The 20219-nt window shown below is 37.1% G+C and overlaps 1 protein-coding gene across 9 annotated transcripts in view; it reads left to right on the forward strand.

The window, feature by feature from the left end:
* Window positions 1-10794, forward strand: part of KLHL8 (kelch like family member 8) — a 57277-nt gene extending 46483 nt beyond the window's left edge. For all 9 annotated transcript variants that reach the window (XM_082726655.1, XM_082726651.1, XM_082726649.1 and 6 more), the window contains 4 exons: window positions 4909-5077; window positions 5286-5445; window positions 7545-7746; window positions 7991-10794. In XM_082726655.1, coding sequence (XP_082582781.1) covers window positions 4909-5077; window positions 5286-5445; window positions 7545-7746; window positions 7991-8114 — 655 coding nt within the window. In that variant the 3' untranslated portion in view covers window positions 8115-10794. The remainder of the gene's footprint in view (window positions 1-4908; window positions 5078-5285; window positions 5446-7544; window positions 7747-7990) is intronic.
* Window positions 10795-20219: the final 9425 nt, after the last annotated feature.

A 20219-nucleotide genomic window follows, 5' to 3' on the forward strand; every position in this document is an offset into this window, starting at 1 on the left:
AAGGAAGGAAAGAAAGAAAATTAACCACATTTTCTTTTTTTTTTTTAAGATTTTATTTATTTATTTGACAGAGAGAAATCACAAGTAGGCAGAGAGGCAGGCAGAGAGAGAGAGAGAGGGAAGCAGGCTCCCTGCTGAGCAGAGAGCCCGATGCGGGACTCGATCCCAGGACCCTGAGATCATGACCTTAGCCAAAGGCAGCGGCTTAACCCACTGAGCCACCCAGGCGCCCCAACCACATTTTCTTTATCCATTTATCTATCGATGGATTCCTGGGATGCTTCCATAGTTTGACTATTGTAAATAATGTTGTAATGAACATTGGGATGCATATATCCATTTGAATTAGTGTTTTCATATTCTTTGGGTGAATACCCAGTAGTGGATCTTAGGGTAGTTCTATTTTTAACTTATTGAGGAACTTCCATACTGCGTTCCACAGTAGCTGCACGAGTTTGCATTCCCACCAACAACACACAAAGGGTTCCTTTTTCTCCACATCTTTGCTGATAGTGTTGTTTCTTGTGTTTTTGATTTTAGCAATTCTGAGAGGTATGAGATAGTATCTCATTGTGGTTTTCATTGGCATTTCCCTGATAATAAGTGACGTTGAGCATCTTTTTATCTGTTAGCCATCTGGATGTCTTCTTTGGAAAAATGTCTGCTCATGTCTTGCTCCCATTGTTTGGGTTTGGGGTGTTGAGTTTGATAAGTTCTTTATAGATTTTGTATACCAGCTCTTTATTGGTAAGTCATTTGTAAACATCTTCTCATTCAATAGGTTGCCTTTGAGTTTTGTTTATTGTCTCCTTTGCTGTGCAGAAGCTTTTTATTTTGGTGTAGTCCCTATAGTTTATTTTTCCTTTGTTTCCCTTGCCTTAGGAGACATATCTAGAAAGATGTTGCTATGATTAGTGTCAGAAAATATTGCCTTTGCTTTCTTCTAGGATTTTTATGGTTTCAGGTCTCACATATAAACTCTTAATCCACTTTGAATTTATTTTTGTGTATGGTGAAAGAGAGCGGGCCAGTCTCACTATTTTGCATGCTACTGTCAGGTTTTCCCAACACCATTTATAGACAAGACTGTTTTTTTCCTTTGCATACTCTTTCCTCCTTTGACAGAGATTAATTGACCGTATCGTTGTGAGTTTATTTCTGGGCTCTCTACTCTGTCCCAGTGACCTATATTTCTCTTTTTATGCCAGTACCATACTGTTCTGATTACTACATATTTGTAATATAACTTGTGGTGTGGAATTGTGATACCTCCAGTTTTCTTTTTCAAGATTGCCTTAGCTATTCAGGGTCTTTCATGGTTCCATACAAATTTTAGGATTATTTGTTCTAGTTCTGTGAAAAATGCTGTTGCTATTTTGATACAGAGTGCATTAAATCTGTAAATTGCTTTGAGTAGGATAGACATTTTAACAATTTGTTTTTACCCATGAACATGGAATATCGTTCCATTTTTGTTGTCTTAAATTTCTTTCAACATTGTTTTATAGTTTTCAGAGTATAGGTTTTTCACCTCTGGTTAGGTTTGTTCCTAGGTACTTTATTCTTTTTGGTGCAGTTGTAAACAAGATTGTTCTCTTAATTTCTCTTTCTGGTGCTTCATTATTAGGGTATAGAAATGCAACAGGGGCTCTTGGATGGCTCAGTTAGTTAAGTGTCTGATTCTTGATTTCAACTCAGGTCATGATCTCATGGGTTTACTTCTGTAGATCTTTTTTTTTTCTTTTTTTAAAGACTTTATTTATTTGAGAGAGCAAGCAAGCATGAGCACAGGAGGGAGAGGGAGAAGCAGACTCCTGCTGAGCAGGGAGCCTGATGTGGGGCTCAATCCTAAGGCCCTGAGATCATGACCTAAGCTGAAGCAGATGCTTAATCGACTAAGCCACCCATGTGCCCCAAGGGCAGTAATTCTAAATGTAGGGTGGTAAAGGTTGTTTGAGAATGGGGAAAATCTTAAGGAAGTTCCATTTAAATTAAGATCTGAAGGAATAGAAGAATTTATCCTAGGTAAGTGTTGATGGGTAGAAGGGTGATGGGTGAAAAGAAATGAAGTCTGAAAATCTGGAGGTCAACATGAACAGAGAATATAAAGGAAGTCCAGTAAGGTGAATGGTGTGAAAAATAAGGCTGAAATATTAGGAAAGGTTGAGGGACACCTGGGTGGCTCAGTTGATTAAGTGGCTGCCTTCAGTTCAGGTCTTGATCCCAGCCAGGGCCATAAGATCAAGTCCCGCATCAGGCTCCTTGCTCCGCAGGGAGACTGCTTCTCCCTTTCTCTCTACCTGCCTCTCCTCCTGCTTGTGCTCTCTCTCTCTCTGTGTCAAATAAATAAATAAAAACTTAAAAAAAAAATACAAAAGGGTGAGGGTCTTTCAGGTTTGCCAAGAGTTTATTTTATCTGGTGAGCTTTCTCTCTCTCTCTCTCTCTCACACACACACGCACACACACACACACACATATACTTTTTAATAGCAGGGGATTGAAATGGAGAAAGGATTTGAGGAGGACCAGAGTGAAAACAGTTTGGGAGACCAAGAGGGTTATTGTAATATTTTAGTCAAGACATAATGGTGGCTTGGACTAAAATAGGAAAAAATGGGATACAAAGGACATATTTGAGGGATAATTTGGAAGTATACAATCAAGATTTTATGATAATTAGATGTGGAAAGTGAAAAGAGCAAGAAGCAAGGATGATCCTTCAGTTTTTGGCTTAAGTAGTTGGATATGGGTAGCGGTACAATTTTCTGTGTTAGCTAAAAAGAGATAACAGGATAAAATTTTTGTTTCCCTTGTGGTGGGTTTATTCATTTTCCATTGCTGTGAAACTGTTTACCCCACACTTAGCAGCTTAAAACAGTACCCGTTTATTAAAGCTCACAGTTCCATTGGTAAGAAGTTTGGCAGGTTTGACTGAGTTTTCCATTTAGGGTCTTACAAGGCCAAAATCAAGGTGTATGGTGGGCTAAGCTGTTATCTGGAGGCTCTGGGGAAGAATCTACTTTCAAGGTCATTTGGGTTATTGATAGAACTCTGTTCCTTGAGATTGTGGGACTAAATTTTTATTTTTACTGGCTGTTGCCAGGTGTCACTCTCAGTTCCTAGAAGCCACTTTCAGGTCCTTTCCAGGTGCTCCTCTCTGTCTTTAGACAAGCAGTGGGATGCAGAATCCATCTCATTCTTTGAGTTGTCTCTACTATGAGCTGGAGAAACCTCTCTAATAGGGCTTGTGTAATTAGATTAGGACCGTTCAAGTAATCTCCTTTTTGCCATATAATGTAATAAAATCATGGGAGTAAAACTAGAGGGTGAATATACTGGGGTTGGGGGGCTACATCTTAAAATTTGCTTATCACAGGGAAGTAGGCATGAGTTTCAGCTTAAAGTTAAGGTTGAAGGGGGGTGCCTTGCTGACTCAGTTGGTTAAGCATTTGACTCTTGATTTCAGCTCAGGTCGTGATCTCAGGGTCAAGAGAGAGCTTGCTTAATATTCTCTCTCCCTCATCCTCTGTTTCTCCCTCCTGCCCCCCGCACCTCTCTTAATTGCAAAAAAAGTAACGTTGAAGAGTTAGCATGACAGATTTAAGGTAGAAGTTGGATATATGTCTGGAAATATACATTTGAGTTATCATAAATCCATGGAAAGAATGAGGTTGCCTTGGGAGAGAGCGTAAAATTGCTAAGAGGCCTTAGGCAACTTCATAATTTAATGATGGGGTAGAGAGGAAGTCACTGATAAAGGAAACAGAATAGCACCAGCCAGAGATTTAGGGGGAAATTCAAATGTGTGATTTCATGAAAATCAAGATGGTTTTGAGGAGTAGGAAATAACATTATTAGTTATTTTGGTTTGGTAATGGGGAGGGAGAGGGAGGGACATTTACTAGGTACACATCTGTCATTACAGAACACCTGTATGTTCTAGGGTGCACACACATGTTCACACACCTGCAAATTTTTATAGCCACAGTATTTTATAAGCCATTGCTCTATACTCAAGAGAAAAGAAATTAGGGGGATTGAAAATGAGTAAAACATTACCCTTAAGAATCCTCCCTAGGATTCTCTTTGGTAAACTTAGACTCTCGGTTGACCAGCTGCACTCTCCAGGAATTTAGCTAATACATAGCTCTAAATATGGGCCAGTCACTGTTCTAAGTGCTTTACCTATATTATCTCTGCATCACAAATGGGTTACAGATGAAGAAGCATGGTAGAAGTTTATAAAGTACACTGTCCAAAGTACATACCAAGTTAATGGCAGTTTATAGTTTTAGAATAGTTTAATTTTTATTGCTGTGTTTTTAAAGAAATTGATATAATTTTTTTCTGATCACCATTACAGTGAATTAGCGTTTAAGAGGGCTAAGTCTCCCTCTTTCCAAGAAGAAAAATACATGCCCTTCAGAAGTAAAGCAATGTGATGTAAAGCTTGTAATATAAAAATTGATGTTCTTTTGTGTGGTACCATGAAACCCTGCATCAAAAAACGTGCTCAGCAATGACTTGAATTTAGAAATGAGATTGACTTCTGACCTCTACAGCAAAACATTTCTACCAATTCATTAATCTCTCATTAGGCGATGTTTTACTGTTGAATGTTTTGGACTCCATTTATATTATTTTGTTGGGTTTCACTTTATTTCATTTGAGTTGAAAGTAACCGGTGTAGACTGTGTGTTATAAAACTCCAGAGGGCACTGTTCACATACAGTCACACAATTTGGCAACCTTGTAGCCACCTATTCAGAAGCTCTGATAAATCTAAAAATAATGGGAAAAAACCCTCATTGAAGTTAACAAAGTAAATGACTTCCTTTAGCATATTTTTACTACCTTTTTCCTGGAATCAAAACCAGATGCTAAAGTATGTTTTATTGTCTTTGCAGGCGAGGAATTGCCTTGGCCTCCTTGGGAGGTCCAATTTATGCAATTGGTGGGTTAGATGACAACACTTGCTTCAATGATGTGGAAAGATATGACATAGAATCTGATCAGTGGAGTACAGTGGCACCAATGAATAGCCCTCGTGGAGGAGTTGGCTCTGTGGCTCTTATAGTAAGTTATGTGGCAGTTTGCTCCTGGATTACTATAGCAGACCCTAATAAAGGTCTGCTATAGTCCTATCTCCAGGTTGCAGATAATGATTGCATACCATATTATCTCATGAAACACTGCTTTCTTACACATTCTGGTCTACTGATAGGACCACATATAATTCAATTAAAAGTCTAATATCACATGTTTTTATTCTTTCCTCATTTAGAACCATGTTTATGCAGTAGGTGGCAATGATGGAGTAGCTTCTTTATCTAGTGTGGAGAGGTATGATCCACATCTGGATAAATGGATAGAAGTTAAAGAAATGGGTCAACGAAGAGCAGGCAATGGAGTTAGTGAGCTCCATGGTTGCTTGTACGTTGTTGGTGAGTGGATGGTATTTGTTTTAGTTTATTTAGCTTAATTTGTTGCAGTATATACAATGATAGTGTCAAAGATAACACACATTATACTGGATTTACGCTCAAATGGAATAGTCCTAAGGTTTGCTTTCGAAGTACTAAGGTTCACCTTCATGTTTTTTGTTTACACCTTCATCTTTCACATTTAAAATTTGTACCGTCATATTTTTACTAGGAGTTGCAAATATATCTAAAGTAGAGGATTATATTTAAATAAGATATGTATTTTTTAATGTAAAGACACAAGCGTGCTTTGCTAAAATCTTTAAAGATTTAAAAAATTTGTTTCTCATCTTCATTTCACTGGAATTATGTTGACTCCTTTAAGCAAAGCAATGGATATTTCATGTGTATAATGGCTGTTGGTATCTCTACCTTGCTTTTTACTTACTGAATTGCAGAATTGGAAGGAACCATAGGCAGTGCTTTCTCAACCTTTAATATGCATATGAATATTCCGAAGATACTGTTAAACTCAGAGGAGGAGCCCAGATTCTGTATTTCTAAGGCTCCCAAGTGATAATCAGTGCTGCTTCTGGTCCATTCAGCACACTTTCAGTAGCAAGGTTTTAAAGAACTATGAGATGGGAATAATGATGAGAATTATTAATGAGAACTATGAGAATTATCTTTGAGAGAATTATTCTAATAGAGACAATACACATGAAGCATCTCAAACTGCATCTGGTACTTTGTAGTTACCCTGTAAAATGGGTGGCAATATTGTGATTAGTAATTCCCTCCTTTACAGAAAAAGAAATTGTTCAGAGAGGTTGTAACTAGCATATGTCACACTAAGGTTGATGTAAACTGTTTAGTATTACATAACTTAAAGTTCTTGATAAGAGAGTGTGGGATGTTATTAGCATTGAAATATCTGCAAGTAATAGAATTAATGCTGAATATTCCAGTGCTTATGTGTATTAAAAGAAATAACATAATTTACCTTTAGATCTTGTCTGATCCTTACAGCTCTGTGAGGTAGCAAAGATTCAGCCTGAATAAATTACCTTATCATCACATGCCTTCTAAACCAGTGACAAAGCTGGAATTTGAACTTGGTCTATGAGAAATCACAGTTCTTGCAATACACAGTTGTTATGTCTCACAGCTCCATATTTAGGAGAACTAAACCCTTTATTATAATGAAAATGTGTTTTGTGGTGAGGATACTACCATACACATTTGTTGATATTTATTGAATTATACACATAAAATTGGTGAATTTTAGTTCAATTAAATTGATTTAATTAAACCCATTAGAGAAGTTAACTGTTGTTTTTTTTTTGTTCTTTTTGTTTTTTTACTGACCTTGTTTCTGAATAGACTGATCATAATAGCAACACTTCCTGTCCTCAGGAAAATAGGTTTAGTTGCTAAAGAAAGTTATTACTCACGTAGACTGAGATGGAGTCTAAAAAGAGGCACATTTATTTTTAAGGGAAAGAACACTGTCCAAATAATAGTCTCTGTAACCCTTGGGAATATATTAAGTAGCATTGTTAGAATGATGTATAGAGAGAACTGTCATCATCTAGATTATGTAGCATGAAGATGTAGTTTTGGCAAAAATTGGTGAGAATTCAGTCATATCCATCTCTAATTATGATGACCATTACAGTATTAGGGGAAGCAGTTGGAAAACTTTTGAGTCAAATGATTTCAGTGGTATTTTAGTCTCTTCTCAGGCCCTCTTACTATTTAAAAATATAATATACAACGTACACACAGAGAAGGAATCTCAGTACTGTCTTAGATCCCTCTAGGAAGTGAAGGATAAATTATGAATGTTTGTGGGGTTCTTCTCCAGAATTATCTGCTTAGATATGGGGACTTAAGTTTTTTCTATTTTAAGATTTTTAATCTTAGTATTGAGGTAAAATACTAAGTTATCTTGAATTGTAGAAAAATGTCTAATAGGAGTTGTGGGGTGAATTTTTTCCCTGATTTTCTCTTTTCTAAAATGTTTTTAAAGGATTGGGTTGTAAAAGCTATTGGATTGAGGTTTAATAGTTAATTTCTGTGACGTACTATTTTTTAAAATTTTTTTCTTATATATATAGGTGGTTTTGATGATAATTCTCCTCTGAGTTCAGTTGAGCGGTATGATCCTCGGAACAACAAATGGGATTATGTAGCAGCACTTACCACTCCCAGGGGTGGAGTGGGGATTGCAACAGTGATGGGCAAAATCTTTGCAGTTGGTGGGCATAACGGCAATGCGTACTTAAATACAGTGGAAGCATTTGATCCAGTGCTGAATAGGTAATTTTCATGTTTCCTGTATGCTTTAATGGGATCTTCCAGTAACAGATTATTCCAGAGTGCTAAAATACTACTAGATATAGCTATTAATATAAAACATTAGGGATATCTTATCTCCCTGAGGAAACTTGCGGTCTTTCAGTCCCAATAATAGGGAGTTTTTAGCTATGGCTGTTGGTATTTTGAGTAAAGTAAATCGTGCTTTGTTTTATGATAACACACTTTTTGTCTTCTGCCTTTTCAGGTGGGAGCTGGTTGGATCTGTGTCTCACTGCAGAGCTGGAGCAGGCGTAGCTGTGTGTGCCTGTTTAACCAGCCAAATTCGAGATGTAGGTCATGGATCCAATAATGTGGTTGATTGTATGTGATTTGAGTTCCAGCCACCAACAATTTAGCCATAATTGATATGCAAGAAGGACAACCAGGATTTTGTATGACCACCTTTGAACAGTTTTCACTACTGCTGGAGTCTTATTTTAAATGAAAACTGTTGTATTGTGACTAAGTGCAACATTTAGAATGGTAGCTGAAGATCTATTGTAATAAAAGTAAATTTGATACTTTCCACTTTAGCAAATAATGGGGTAGGGAAGAAAAACAATTTAACCTGAAACCATACGTCCTCTGAAAAATTTTTAAAGTAGTACCAGAACCTTGAAGCCCCTCTTTAAAGACCTTTGGATAAAGCAAAAATGTACCTGAGTCTTACCTTCTCTTTTGCCTAACAGTGTTAACTGTAGGCAGTGGACTTCTCCTAGAGGGGAGATTAGAACCTGGTCTTCAACACAAGTATATCAGGACACATAAAAGACCTGCTCCTTTTGAAGATCATTTCTACTTCGTGCTGATGAATTTATGCCTTGCTTTTTTTCTAGATGTCGATTTTTCAATTTCTTGGATATTTATAGAAGTAGAAAAAATGTTTACTCTTTTTCAGTGTCACTTGGCTGAATTTTCAGAAGCTTTATGGGCTTCTGCTGTAAGAAGCCCTTAATTACAGTTTGAATTATTTAGGGTACCAAATACCTACCTGAACTAATTCCATCTGAATAAATCTATACTTGTATTTTTTCATCTCATGCAAAAAGGACTTGTTTCATATTAGCAAAAATTGAACCAGAAGAAATATTACAGGAGAAGTCTTTAGAGTTTATATTATTCTGGTGCCCCCTTGAGAAACCTTGAGAAGAAATGGTGTCGCTTACATGACTCCCTGAGAGGAATCTGAAAATATGTCTCTTATTTGATTTAATCATTTGGTTTTGAGCCTAGGATTATTACCTTTCCATTTTGCTCTTTTCCACCATCTAGGTTTAAAAAAAAAAAAAAAAAAAAACTGGAATTTGGATGTATTTATTATAAAATGAATGCATCTTTACAAAAATTCTTTATAGATTATGGTTTACTGATTAGTTCAAATCTATTATTACCAATAAAAGATATTATTACTAAAAACAGCAAGATTGGAATTTACTGTTTTTTCTGTTTAATCACCTTCAGTATATTTATTGAGCTTCAATTGAAAATATTTCTGTGCATTAATTTGAAGTCAGAATATTGATAAACCTACTGATTTAACAGCTCTTTGTGGTTTTAGCCAATATAATAAAATGGTCTATTCATTATATGTAAATATTTGTGTGAATATTTATGAAGAATATTAAAATACTCTGTTTTGTATTTGGAATGCACTTTGGTACCTCTCTTCCAGGCTTCTTTGCATTTTCCTATCATCATGCCTCCCAATTTAGTTTAGTTCATTGCTGGTTCACAAGGAAGCTGGGCTATTGAGGAACCCATCCAGCCAGCTCTGAAGTTGATTGCCTATTAACTCTGATGGTCCTCGTTAAAAGGTAGCCTGGGCTTGTCAGCATAGTAGAGTAGAAAGCCACATTACAAAAGCCAGTGTCTACTGAGTTTATTAGACCAAAAAAAGAAAAAACAAATTATAAGAGGATCTCAGGCTAACAGATAAAGGTCTTCCATGAAGCAGATTTAAAAGTTCCCAAATTATGCCACTTTCTGCTGTCAGCAGCCTGTTGGCAAGGTCATAAGTCTTTGCTGGATCTAAATCAGTGTTCTTTTGTACAGCTATAACCATATTTCAGTCATTCCTCAAAACATTTAACTCTCTAGCGCTCACTGGACTGGTTACCGTTAGCTGGGTGTGGAGCATAAATGTCAGCACCTGGCTTCAGCTGTCTCTTTCGTATGTCTGATAGAACTCTTGTGTTATACTGCTTGTCTGGCTATGGTTATTAGTAGGTTTGTTATATTTATTTTGTGGAAGAGAAGATCATGGTCTTATTTCTAAGATTATTTAAAATGGTTTTTTTCTTTAACATATTTCTGCCTTTCATGTCTGCAGAATTTGGGAACATATAGGTATTAAATTTCTTTTTTTTTTAAGGTGTTAAATTTCTATTTCTGGTTTTTACCATACCGTAGTCATCTAACATACTAACATACCCTAGCTACCTATAAAATAGGAACTACTCATAAGGGAAGTGAAGTGAAGAAAACATGTTGGCTGTCTGTTATATCATTAGAAGCAGAGTTTGGAAGGACCTCACAATGGTTATGAAAAGATAAATAGTGGAACCAATATTCATAATTTATTAAAAACATTCATATAAAATGAGAATCAGGCTGAAGGAATCAATGCAATTGAAAGATTATTAAATTCATGGGAATAAAGAGATGACATTATTAAAAGAATATGGCTACTTAATTGTGAGGCCTTTCACTTTAACCTCAGATGTTAGTAAGAAAAGCAAAAAGTGATATAAAATTTTGAAATGACAGATGGGAGAAAAAGAAAAAGTGAAAATTTCCGTATTATTATTTCTTCAAAAAGTATTGTAGGTGCTTTTGTGTGATTCTCCCATAAAGTTTTTATTAAAGCCACGGCTTTCCTATATTGATTGTGTTGCCACTTTAAAAAAAATCGCCTAATATTGGTTTTGGTTAATTTCACTGTACTCTATGTAACTGATTATTTTAAATTATTTTAAATGTTTGAATAAACTTTGTATTCCGTCTAAGGAATATATGTATTCTCTTAATTCCCACACACATTTTGAATTTATAATGCTGTTAAATGCCTAGATAAGAGATTGTTGAAATTATATAAACTCCTTTTGCAAATGGTAAACTTAAGAATTTTCTTTGTTACTTTTTTCTCCATTTCTTACATGATAGAGAATGCATTTAGAATCCAATACATACCTTATCAGTTAAGAATGTTTTCTGTGTTTTTTTATATCAGACTATAAAGAAATTGTTGGGGTGTCATTTGCTCTTTCTCTTCTTTATGTGGAATTAAAAGTTGCAATAAAACTTCTCTAAAATATTTTCTTAAAACTGTACATAAATATAAATTTGTGTAGTAATACTCCCAACAAATCAAAATAATAAATTACCATATATACTGCTAAGGGCTGTGATTACAGTACTTGGATTCACACCAGTACTGTTTATTGATTCACAATGTACTAGGGCGCCTGGTTAAGTTGGTTAAGCATCTGCCTTTGGTTTAGGTCATGATCCCAGAGTCCTGGGATCGAGTCCTTCATCAGTTTCCCTGATAAATAAATAATTTTTAAAAGTTTATTTATATACTACATGTATCTATTATGAATAGCAACTTCTGTAAGGTCTATGCAGCTTCTCATTTTTGATGCTTTTACAGAATCCTCTCAAAACTATATAATTGCTTATTCTCCATCCCTGAAACTGATTTAGTAAGTTGACTGTAATATTTTTTTTTTCTCATAGAAAGGATTATTTAGGGGCGATGCTCAGTGAGTTAAGCATCCAACTCTTGATCTCAGCGTAAGTCTCCATCTGAGGGTCTTGAGTTCAATGCCCGCACTGGGCTCCATGCTGGGCATGGAGCCTAATTAAAATAATAATAATTAAAACATAAAGGATATAGGCAACTAATGTAAGTACTTTCACTAATCTTAGTAACTGATTAAAGCAATAGTCTCTTCAACAGCTGTGGACTTGTATAGAAATGAGATTCTTGATGCATTAGGATGAATGTTGTTCTTCCAAATAAGTGGTTTTTTCCCCCTTTTATAATTATGTTGCCAATATTAAACATTTTTCTGAAAATGGCCAGAAGAGTCCATTTGTAAGGCATTCAAGAGAATTAGTCTTGTCACTCATTTTAGTCACATGCAATTTTTTTAATTAAAAAAATTTTTTTAAATAAAAAATTTTTAAAGATTTTATTTTTTTAAGTAATCTCTATACCCAGCGTGGGGCTTGAGCTTACAACCCTGAGATCAAGAGTTGTATGCTCTACCTGCTGAGTCAACCAGGTGCCCCCGTCATGTTAATTTTGACCAGAATCTTGATTATGGCCATGTATACTTTATTCATCAAGCTTGATTAAAAATATTTTGTGTTACAACAGGGGACATCTACCCTCAAAAATTTAAGGTTTTCCTTTACTGGGAAATTTTTTCACTAACAGACCATTCCAGTGGAAGATTTCTAAAATCACCCCGAGCGATAATAACTTTTTTTTTTATGTTTTTATTTATTTATTTGAGAGAGAAGTGAGCATGTGTGTGTGAGAGTGTGTGTAAGAGAGAGAGCACAAGCGGGGAAGAAGAGGGAGAAGACTCCCTGCTGAGCAGGCAGCAGGGTGCCCTAGGACCCTGGGATCATGACCTGAAAGGAAGGCTTAACCAACTAAGCCACCCAGACGGTCCAGAACAATAGTAATTTTTTTTTAAAGATTTTATTTATTTATTTGACAGAGAGAGATGACAAGTAGGCAGAGAGGCAGGCAGAGAGAGAGGAGGAAGCAGGCTCCCTGCTGAGCAGAGAGCCCGATGCAGGACTCGATTCCAGGACCCTGAGATCATGACCTGAGCCGAAGGCAGCGGCTTAACCAACTAAGCCACCCAGGCGCCCCCAGAACAATAGTAATTTTAGTGAAGGAAGTATACAGCTTCTTTGAGGGGAAACATGAATTGATGCAAAAATTCTCCTGGTATTTATTGTTTCACTTACTCTTCCATTATATTAATGGTTGAGGCTAGGTTCAGCCCACCTGAACAAACTCTTTAGAATATGAGGGGCTTCTCTTCTCCTTTTTCTTTTTTCTTTACTTTCCTTTCCCTTTTCCTTTCCTTCTTTCTCTTTGTTTCCTTCCCTCCCTCCATCTCCCTCCCTTCCTTCCTTCCTTCCTTCCTAAAATTTTACTTATTTATTTGATAGCATGAGAGAGAGCACACGAGTGGGGTGAGGGCCAGAGGGAGAAGCAGACTCCACACTGAGCAGATGAGGACTCCGGAATTATGACCGGAGCTGAAGGCAGACGGTCAACCAACTGAGCCACCAGGTGCCCCTTCTTTTTCCTTTTTTTAAAAGGTTGATTTATTTTAGAGAAGGAGCATGCATGTGAGGTGGGGAGGAGCAGAGTGAGAGGGAGAGGAAATCCTTGAGCAGGCTCCCTGCTGAGCGTGGAGCCTGACATGGGTCTTTAACCAGAGCTCTGTGTTCATGACCTGAGTTGAAATCAAGAGCTGGACACTTAACTGATTGAGCCACCCAGGTGCACCTATAAGGGGTTTCTTAAATTTGAGTAATAGTCAAGGGGAGAATTAATAACTAAATTTTTTTAAATGTGTAGTTTGTACCACTTTACAGAATTTTGATCTTTACAATAATTCTGTATTTTACAGTTAAAAAATAGATTCAAAGACATTAAATGACTTGTCCAAGATCCATAACTAATGAAGTGGTTATGACCAGTATTCTTTGTGAACAAAAAAAATCCCACTGTTTCACCTAACCAGTTATACTATACATCTGCTTTTATAAGGTAGTGTACATACATTTATGGGAAGTTGATTTCCTTTTTCATATTGCCTTGGCAATATAAAAGTATTTCTGGTCACTTTTTTTTTTTTTGCTTTTTTAAACATTTTTAAATTTAATCATTTATTTGAAAGACGGAGATCACAAGTAGGCAGAGAGAGAGTGGGAAGCAGGCTCCCCGCTGAGCAGAGAGCCCGATATAGGGCTCAATCCCAGGATCCTGGGATCATGACCTGAGCCAAAGGCAGAGGCTTAACCCACTGAGCCACCCAGGCACCCCACTGGTCACTATTTTTTGAGATGTAATTGACATATAACATTAGTTTTAGGTGGACACTATAATGATTCAATATATGTATACTTTATGAAAGAACACAATCTAGTTAAGATTCATCACAATACAGTTAAAATTTTTTCTTAAGGTGGGAACTTCCAAGATCTCTCTTATTAGCAACTTTCAAATATAAAAACAGCATTATTACTACAGTTACCATACTGTAATTATAGCCCCAGAACTTATTTTATAACTGGAAGTCTGTGCCTTTTCACCACCTTCACCCACTTTGTCCATCCCCCACACCCAACCTCTGGTAACCACTAGTCACTATAGTTCTTTGTGTAATGTATGATTCATAGATTAAAAATAGATGCACTAGGGGCACCTGGGTGGCTCAGTGGGTTAAAGCCTCCGCTTTCGGCTCGGGTCATGGTCTCGGAGTCTTGGGATCGAGCCCCGCATCGGGCTCTCTGCTCAGTGGGGAGCCTGCTTCCTTCTCTCTCTCTCTCTGCCTGCCTCTCTGCCTACTTGTGATCTCTCTCTCTGTCAAATAAATAAATAAAATCTTTAAAAAAAAAAAAGATGCACTATAGAAGTAATAATAAGCATCTATGTACTCCCTCCCTAATTAAGAACTAGAACATTTCTGGGTGCCTGGGTGGCTCAGTGGGTTAAGCCTCTGCCTTTGGCTCGGGTCATGAGCTCAGGGTCCTGGGATCAAGCCCCACATCAGGCTCCTTGCTCACAGGAGAGCCTTCCCTCTCTCTCTCTGCCTGCGTCTCTGCCTACTTGTGATCTAATAGTTAAATAAAATCTTAAAAAAAAAAAACTAGAACATTTTTGATCATATTGACTATACCTTCATGTTCTTCCAAATTCCAGTCCCCAGCTTGTCTTCCCCCCAGAGGTAGGTAACTATTGTGCTAAATCATTTTTGTTGTTGTTGTTTTGTCTTTGCTTTATATATACATATCCCACATATTTACGTTTGTTGGTGAACTTGATACAAAACAGTATTGTACTCCCTATGTAGTGTTTTTATTTTTTAGGATTTTATTTATTTATTTGACAGAGAGAGAGGTCACAAGTAGGCAGACAGAGATAGAGAGGGGAGGCAGGCTCCCTGCTGAGCAGAGAGCCCGACTTGGGCCTCGATCCCAGGACCTTGAGATCATAACCTGAGCTGAAGGCAGAGGCTTAACCCACTGAGCCACCCAGGCGCCCCTCACTATGTAGTCTTATGTTACTTGATTTTTCCATTCAACAAGTTCATTTTATAATTTATATTGAGTAATAGTTTTCCTTATTTTTGTTTTTGGCTTTTACACACAATTCTAAATGTACATTCATATAGTTTCTTGGTACAGATGTACAAGAATTTCTTTAGAATATATATCTACAGGGCGCCTGGGTGGCTCAGTGGGTTAAGCCGCTGCCTTCGGCTCAGGTCATGATCTCAGGGTCCTGGGATCGAGTCCCGCATCGGGCTCTCTGCTCAGCAGGGAGCCTGCTTCCCTCTCTCTCTGCCTGCCTCTCCGACTACTTGTGATTTCTCTCTGTCGAATAAATAAATAAAAATCTTTAAAAAAAAAAATAGAGTATATATATCTACAAGTAGAGTTGGTTGTAAGGTATGTGCCTGATTAGCTTTGTAACAGTTTTATAAGATAATACAGTTATTTTCCAGAATGGTGTGCTAGTTTACAATATGGTTTATCATGTGCTTACTACCAGAAGATCTGATTTTTGCCAATCTGGTAGGTGAAAAATGACATTTTATTGTGGCTTTAATTTGCATTTTCCTAGTTAAGTTGCACATGCTTTCAGTAGTTATTCTTGTATCTTCAATGAAATACTTCTGGATGTCTTTAAGTTCTTCATAATAGGATACTAATATTTCTATTTTTCATTTTAAGGCATTCAAATGTAGTTATTTTTATGTCTTAAGATTTTTTTTTTTAAGGTCATGATCTCAGGGTTGTGAGACCTCCACGAGCTCTCCATCAGCCTCTGCACTCAGTGCAAATTCTGCTTGAAAATGCCCTCTGGTTCTTCCCCTGCTCGTGTGAATGCATGTTTGCTCGCTCTCTCTCATCCTAAAAAAAAATAGAATTTAATTTTTAAGGTATCTCTATACCCATCATAGGTCTGGAACCTACAACTCTGAGATCAAGGGTTGTATGCTCCACCAACTGAGCCAGCCAGGCACTCTAGGCCTTAAGATATTTCTTATGGTCTCCTCTAGAAGTCAGAAAATCTCAAATTTGTCTTTAGTCCATTTGGAATAGATTTATTATGTATGTGTGAGAAGTGATTTTTTTACTGTGTGGATAACGAGTTTTCTTTCTACTGTTTATTGACTAATCCATCCTCTCCCCGGGGACTTTATCCATATGGCAAATTTCCATGTAAATATCTATTTGGGGACTTTCCTTGCCATTCCGTTGATCAGTTTGTCTAACCAAGAGCTAAGGTGGCACGTTATTTTAATTGCTGTAACTTGATTAAAGGTCTTGTAGCTTATAGGGCAAGTCTCCCCTCCCTTAAAGGAGTGTTCTTGGCCTTTCGCTTTTTCATTACATATTAGAAGCAGTTGTCAAATATTTGGGGAAGAAAAACAACAGGAGATTCTTTTTTCTGTTTTTTAACTAGAATCATATTTAATCTGTAGTTACTTAGGGAGTACTGACAGCCCTACAGTATTGAATTTTACTAGCTTTTGCTACTCTTTATCAGGGCAAGGAAGTTTCTATTTTATTAAGCTTTTATTATAGGAGAAGAATTTATGAAATACTTTCCTCTTTTTTCTTTTTTTTTTAGATTTTATTTATTTATTTGACACAGAGAGATCACAAGTAGGCAAAGAGGCAGGCAGAGAAAAGGGGAAGCAGGCTCCCCGCAGAGCAGAGAGCCCAACATGGGGCTCCATCCAAGGACCCTGAGATCATGACCTGAGCCAAAGGCAGAGGCTTTAACCCACTGAGCCACCCAGGCACCCCTGAAACACTTTCCTCTTGAAGTAAATGTGTTTATTTCACTTTAATCTGGTAATGTGGTGAATTACACATTTAAAAATTTTTAAATGTTGAGCCATCTTTACATTCTTGGGCTAAAGCCAACTTGATCATTAAGTAAGGATCATTTTTTAAAAATACAGTCCAGAACTTTAATTGCTGATATTTTGTTTAAGACTTTTACCTCTGGGGTCACCTGAGTGGTTTGGTGGGTTAAGCTTCTGCCTTTGGCTATGGTCATGATCTCAGGCTCCTGGGATCGAGCCCCACATCGGGCTCTCTGCTCCAAGGGGAGACTGCTTTCCACTCTCTCTCTGTCTATCTCTGCCTGCTCGTGATCCCTGTCTGTCAAATAAAGAAGTAAAAAATCTTGAAGAAAAAAAACACTTTTACATCTGTGCTCAGAGTGAAATTAATCTGTAACTTTGTTTTGTTTTTAGCCTCATAAAATGAGTTATGGAATATTCTGTTCTATGAATTACTTAACATTGAGATGATCCACTTTTTGAACTACCACTAGGGCCTACAGTTTTCTTTTGTGGCAAAATTCACTACCAGTTCATTATTTTATTGATAATAGCATATTTTAGAATTTTTAAGTCGGTTTGGCAAGTTTTATTTTTTAAAATGCCAACATTTTCTGGATCCCACAAGTTTTATTCTCATTATTTCATTTCATTAATGTTCACTTCTAAATAATTTTATAATGTTTATTACAAGTTTTTCTTTGAGCCATGAATTTAGAAGTGTATTTTTAAATTACTGTTTTTAATTTCATTTGATCAGTGATCATGATCTATTTGACTCCACTTCATGGTAATATACTGAACTTGTCTTATGGCCAATTATGGAGTTAAATTTTATTTATATAAAACTATTTTTGCACTATATCAAACTAGCAGCTCGTGCTGCTCAATCTTTTTTTAAAGATTTTTTATTTATTTATTTGACAGAGAGAGATCACAAGCAGGCAGAGAAGAAGGCAGAGAGGAGGAAGCAGGCCCCCTGCTGAGCAGAGAGCCCGACGTGGGACTCGATCCCAGGACCCTGGGACCATGACCCGAGCCGAAGGCAGCGGCTTAACCCACTGAGCCACCCAGGCAGCCCACTGCTCAATCTTCTTATACGTTGCCATGTTTGCCTCTTTCTAATCTCTTCCTCAACAGAGGAAGTGTAATCATATTATAATTAGTTGTATGTGTTGAGGTTTTAGATGAGTTAAGCATTTTAAGTTGTGTGTTTTCAGATGTGTATTTGTTTCTAGGAACTTCATCCTGAAAGGGAGTTCTCATTGGTTAGTTTTGAGAGTTCATGGCCCAAAAATACTTCAGCGTTTTCAGACCTGTCTCAGAACCTTTGCTCTCTCAATATTTGAGAAGGCAAAATCCCATCCAGTTTCAGCACTGTTCCGGAGCTACTCCTCCGAATTTTCCAGTTGTGGTTCACATTCCTGGTTGCTTTCCCCCTGCTCAGCACACTAAAATTCATCATCTCTCTTCCAACATTTGTTACTCAGTATTTTAGTTGTTTCCCAATCCACATGTAAACATATTTCTTTGAGTTCATTTTGGTCGTTTTTCTTTTGCGATCTTGGACATTCCTTCTGAGGTACTTTGTTTTCTAAAGGATGTTTTTCTAGAAGTTACTTTAAAGAAGTTCAAGATCATTCAGTTTCTGATCATCTGAAAATGTCATTTTACTGCCATTTTTATATCTAAGTTTTTTAAAAAAACTTTTGTTGTAGTTGACAAAATCATGTATTTATATATTAAAGACTCAGGGCTGAGTCTGAGGTCCATATTGGGTGTAGAGATTACATTTATATATGGAGGGGGAACATGATTTGACATATACACATCCATCACCTCACTGTTATTATGTGTGCATCCGGTGAGAACACTTAAGTCTAGTCTCACCAGATTTCAAGTATACAATCCTTACTGTTAATACTAGTTAATACTTTTCTTTCAACAGTTTGAAGTTATTACACTATCATCTGGTTTCCTTTGTAGTTTAAGACAAATGCTGTCTTTTCCTTCCTATGGGATCTCCTTTTTCCTTCTGCTACTATTCAAATCTTTTCATTTGTTCTGTAGTGTCTTTATTTATTTATTTATTTTAAGATTTTATTTATTTATTTGACAGACAGAGGTCACAAGTAGGCAAGAGAGACAGGCAGGGAGAGAGAGGAGAAAGCAGGCTCTCCACGGAGCAGAGAGCCTGATGTGGGGCTCAATCCCAGGACCCTGGGATCATGACCTGAGCTGAAAGCAGAGGCTTTAACCCAGAGCCACCCAGGTGTCCCCTGCAGTGTCTTTATAATGTATCTAGATGGGTGTCTATTTATCATGTCATCTTTCTGCTCATAAAATTTCAACCCCGAACTCTGAATATCACTTCTTTTTCTGGGACCTTGCAGAGTGCTGAAATGAAAAGTAATAAAATAGTTTAATCTGCTGTTACACCACTGAATCTCTAATTTCAACTGCTGTTTTTCATTCCCAAAATACTATCTCACTGTCTTTTAGATAGACTTGGCCTAAAGCTTTTGATTCTTTTTTGCTTCTTTTTGTTTCTTTGAGCATTTCATACATAGTTAACTTTATATCCTGTGGCTGGTAATTCTAGGTCTGAAGTCTTTGAGGGGGGGTCCTAAATCTATTTATTGTCACTGAATTTTTCTTTATGGTGCCATTCTACCACTGCATGTGATGATTTTATTTTGTGAATGCTTTCTTGGTTGAATTTGTGGGACTCCAAAGGTTCTAAATTGGCCATGTTTTTCTCAGGTTTTCCATTTCTTTTCTAGGCCATGAACTGCCCCTGGAACACTACAGCCCTCTTCTTGGTTCCTGCCCTAATTTGGGATACTTGGCTCGGCTCCTCCCCTTACCATTCACAGGTTTCGTCTCAGTCCCAGTGCTGATAAGGGCAAGTGTCCTCAGGACAACTATGGCTTTTCTATTTACCATTCCTGCTTATACATTGTCCCTGGAGATTTCCCTGCTTTCCTGAAAATCTAGTTAGCATCTTAAAATGTTATTTTATCTAGTAACTAACAGTAATGGGAAAGCCCATCAGAGGGTGCTGGCTCACTTAGCAGGCACAGCATGGGACTCTTGGTGTCAAGGTCATGACAATCCCCATGCTGGGCCTAGCACTTACTTACAAAATAGAAAGGTGTATTTTTTTAATTAGCCTTTAGTACTTTCACAAGTGGAGTGTTGCCACTGCCGCTCTAGGGCCAAACAAAATGATGTAGCTTTGTCTTGATATTCTCTCTTACTACTACTGGACCGCTTTGTAAAATTTAATTGAGTATCTTAGGGGCGCCTGGGTGGCTC

The sequence above is a fragment of the Mustela nivalis genome (genome assembly GCF_964662115.1).
Source record: "Mustela nivalis genome assembly, chromosome: 4".
NCBI lineage: Eukaryota > Metazoa > Chordata > Mammalia > Carnivora > Mustelidae > Mustela > Mustela nivalis.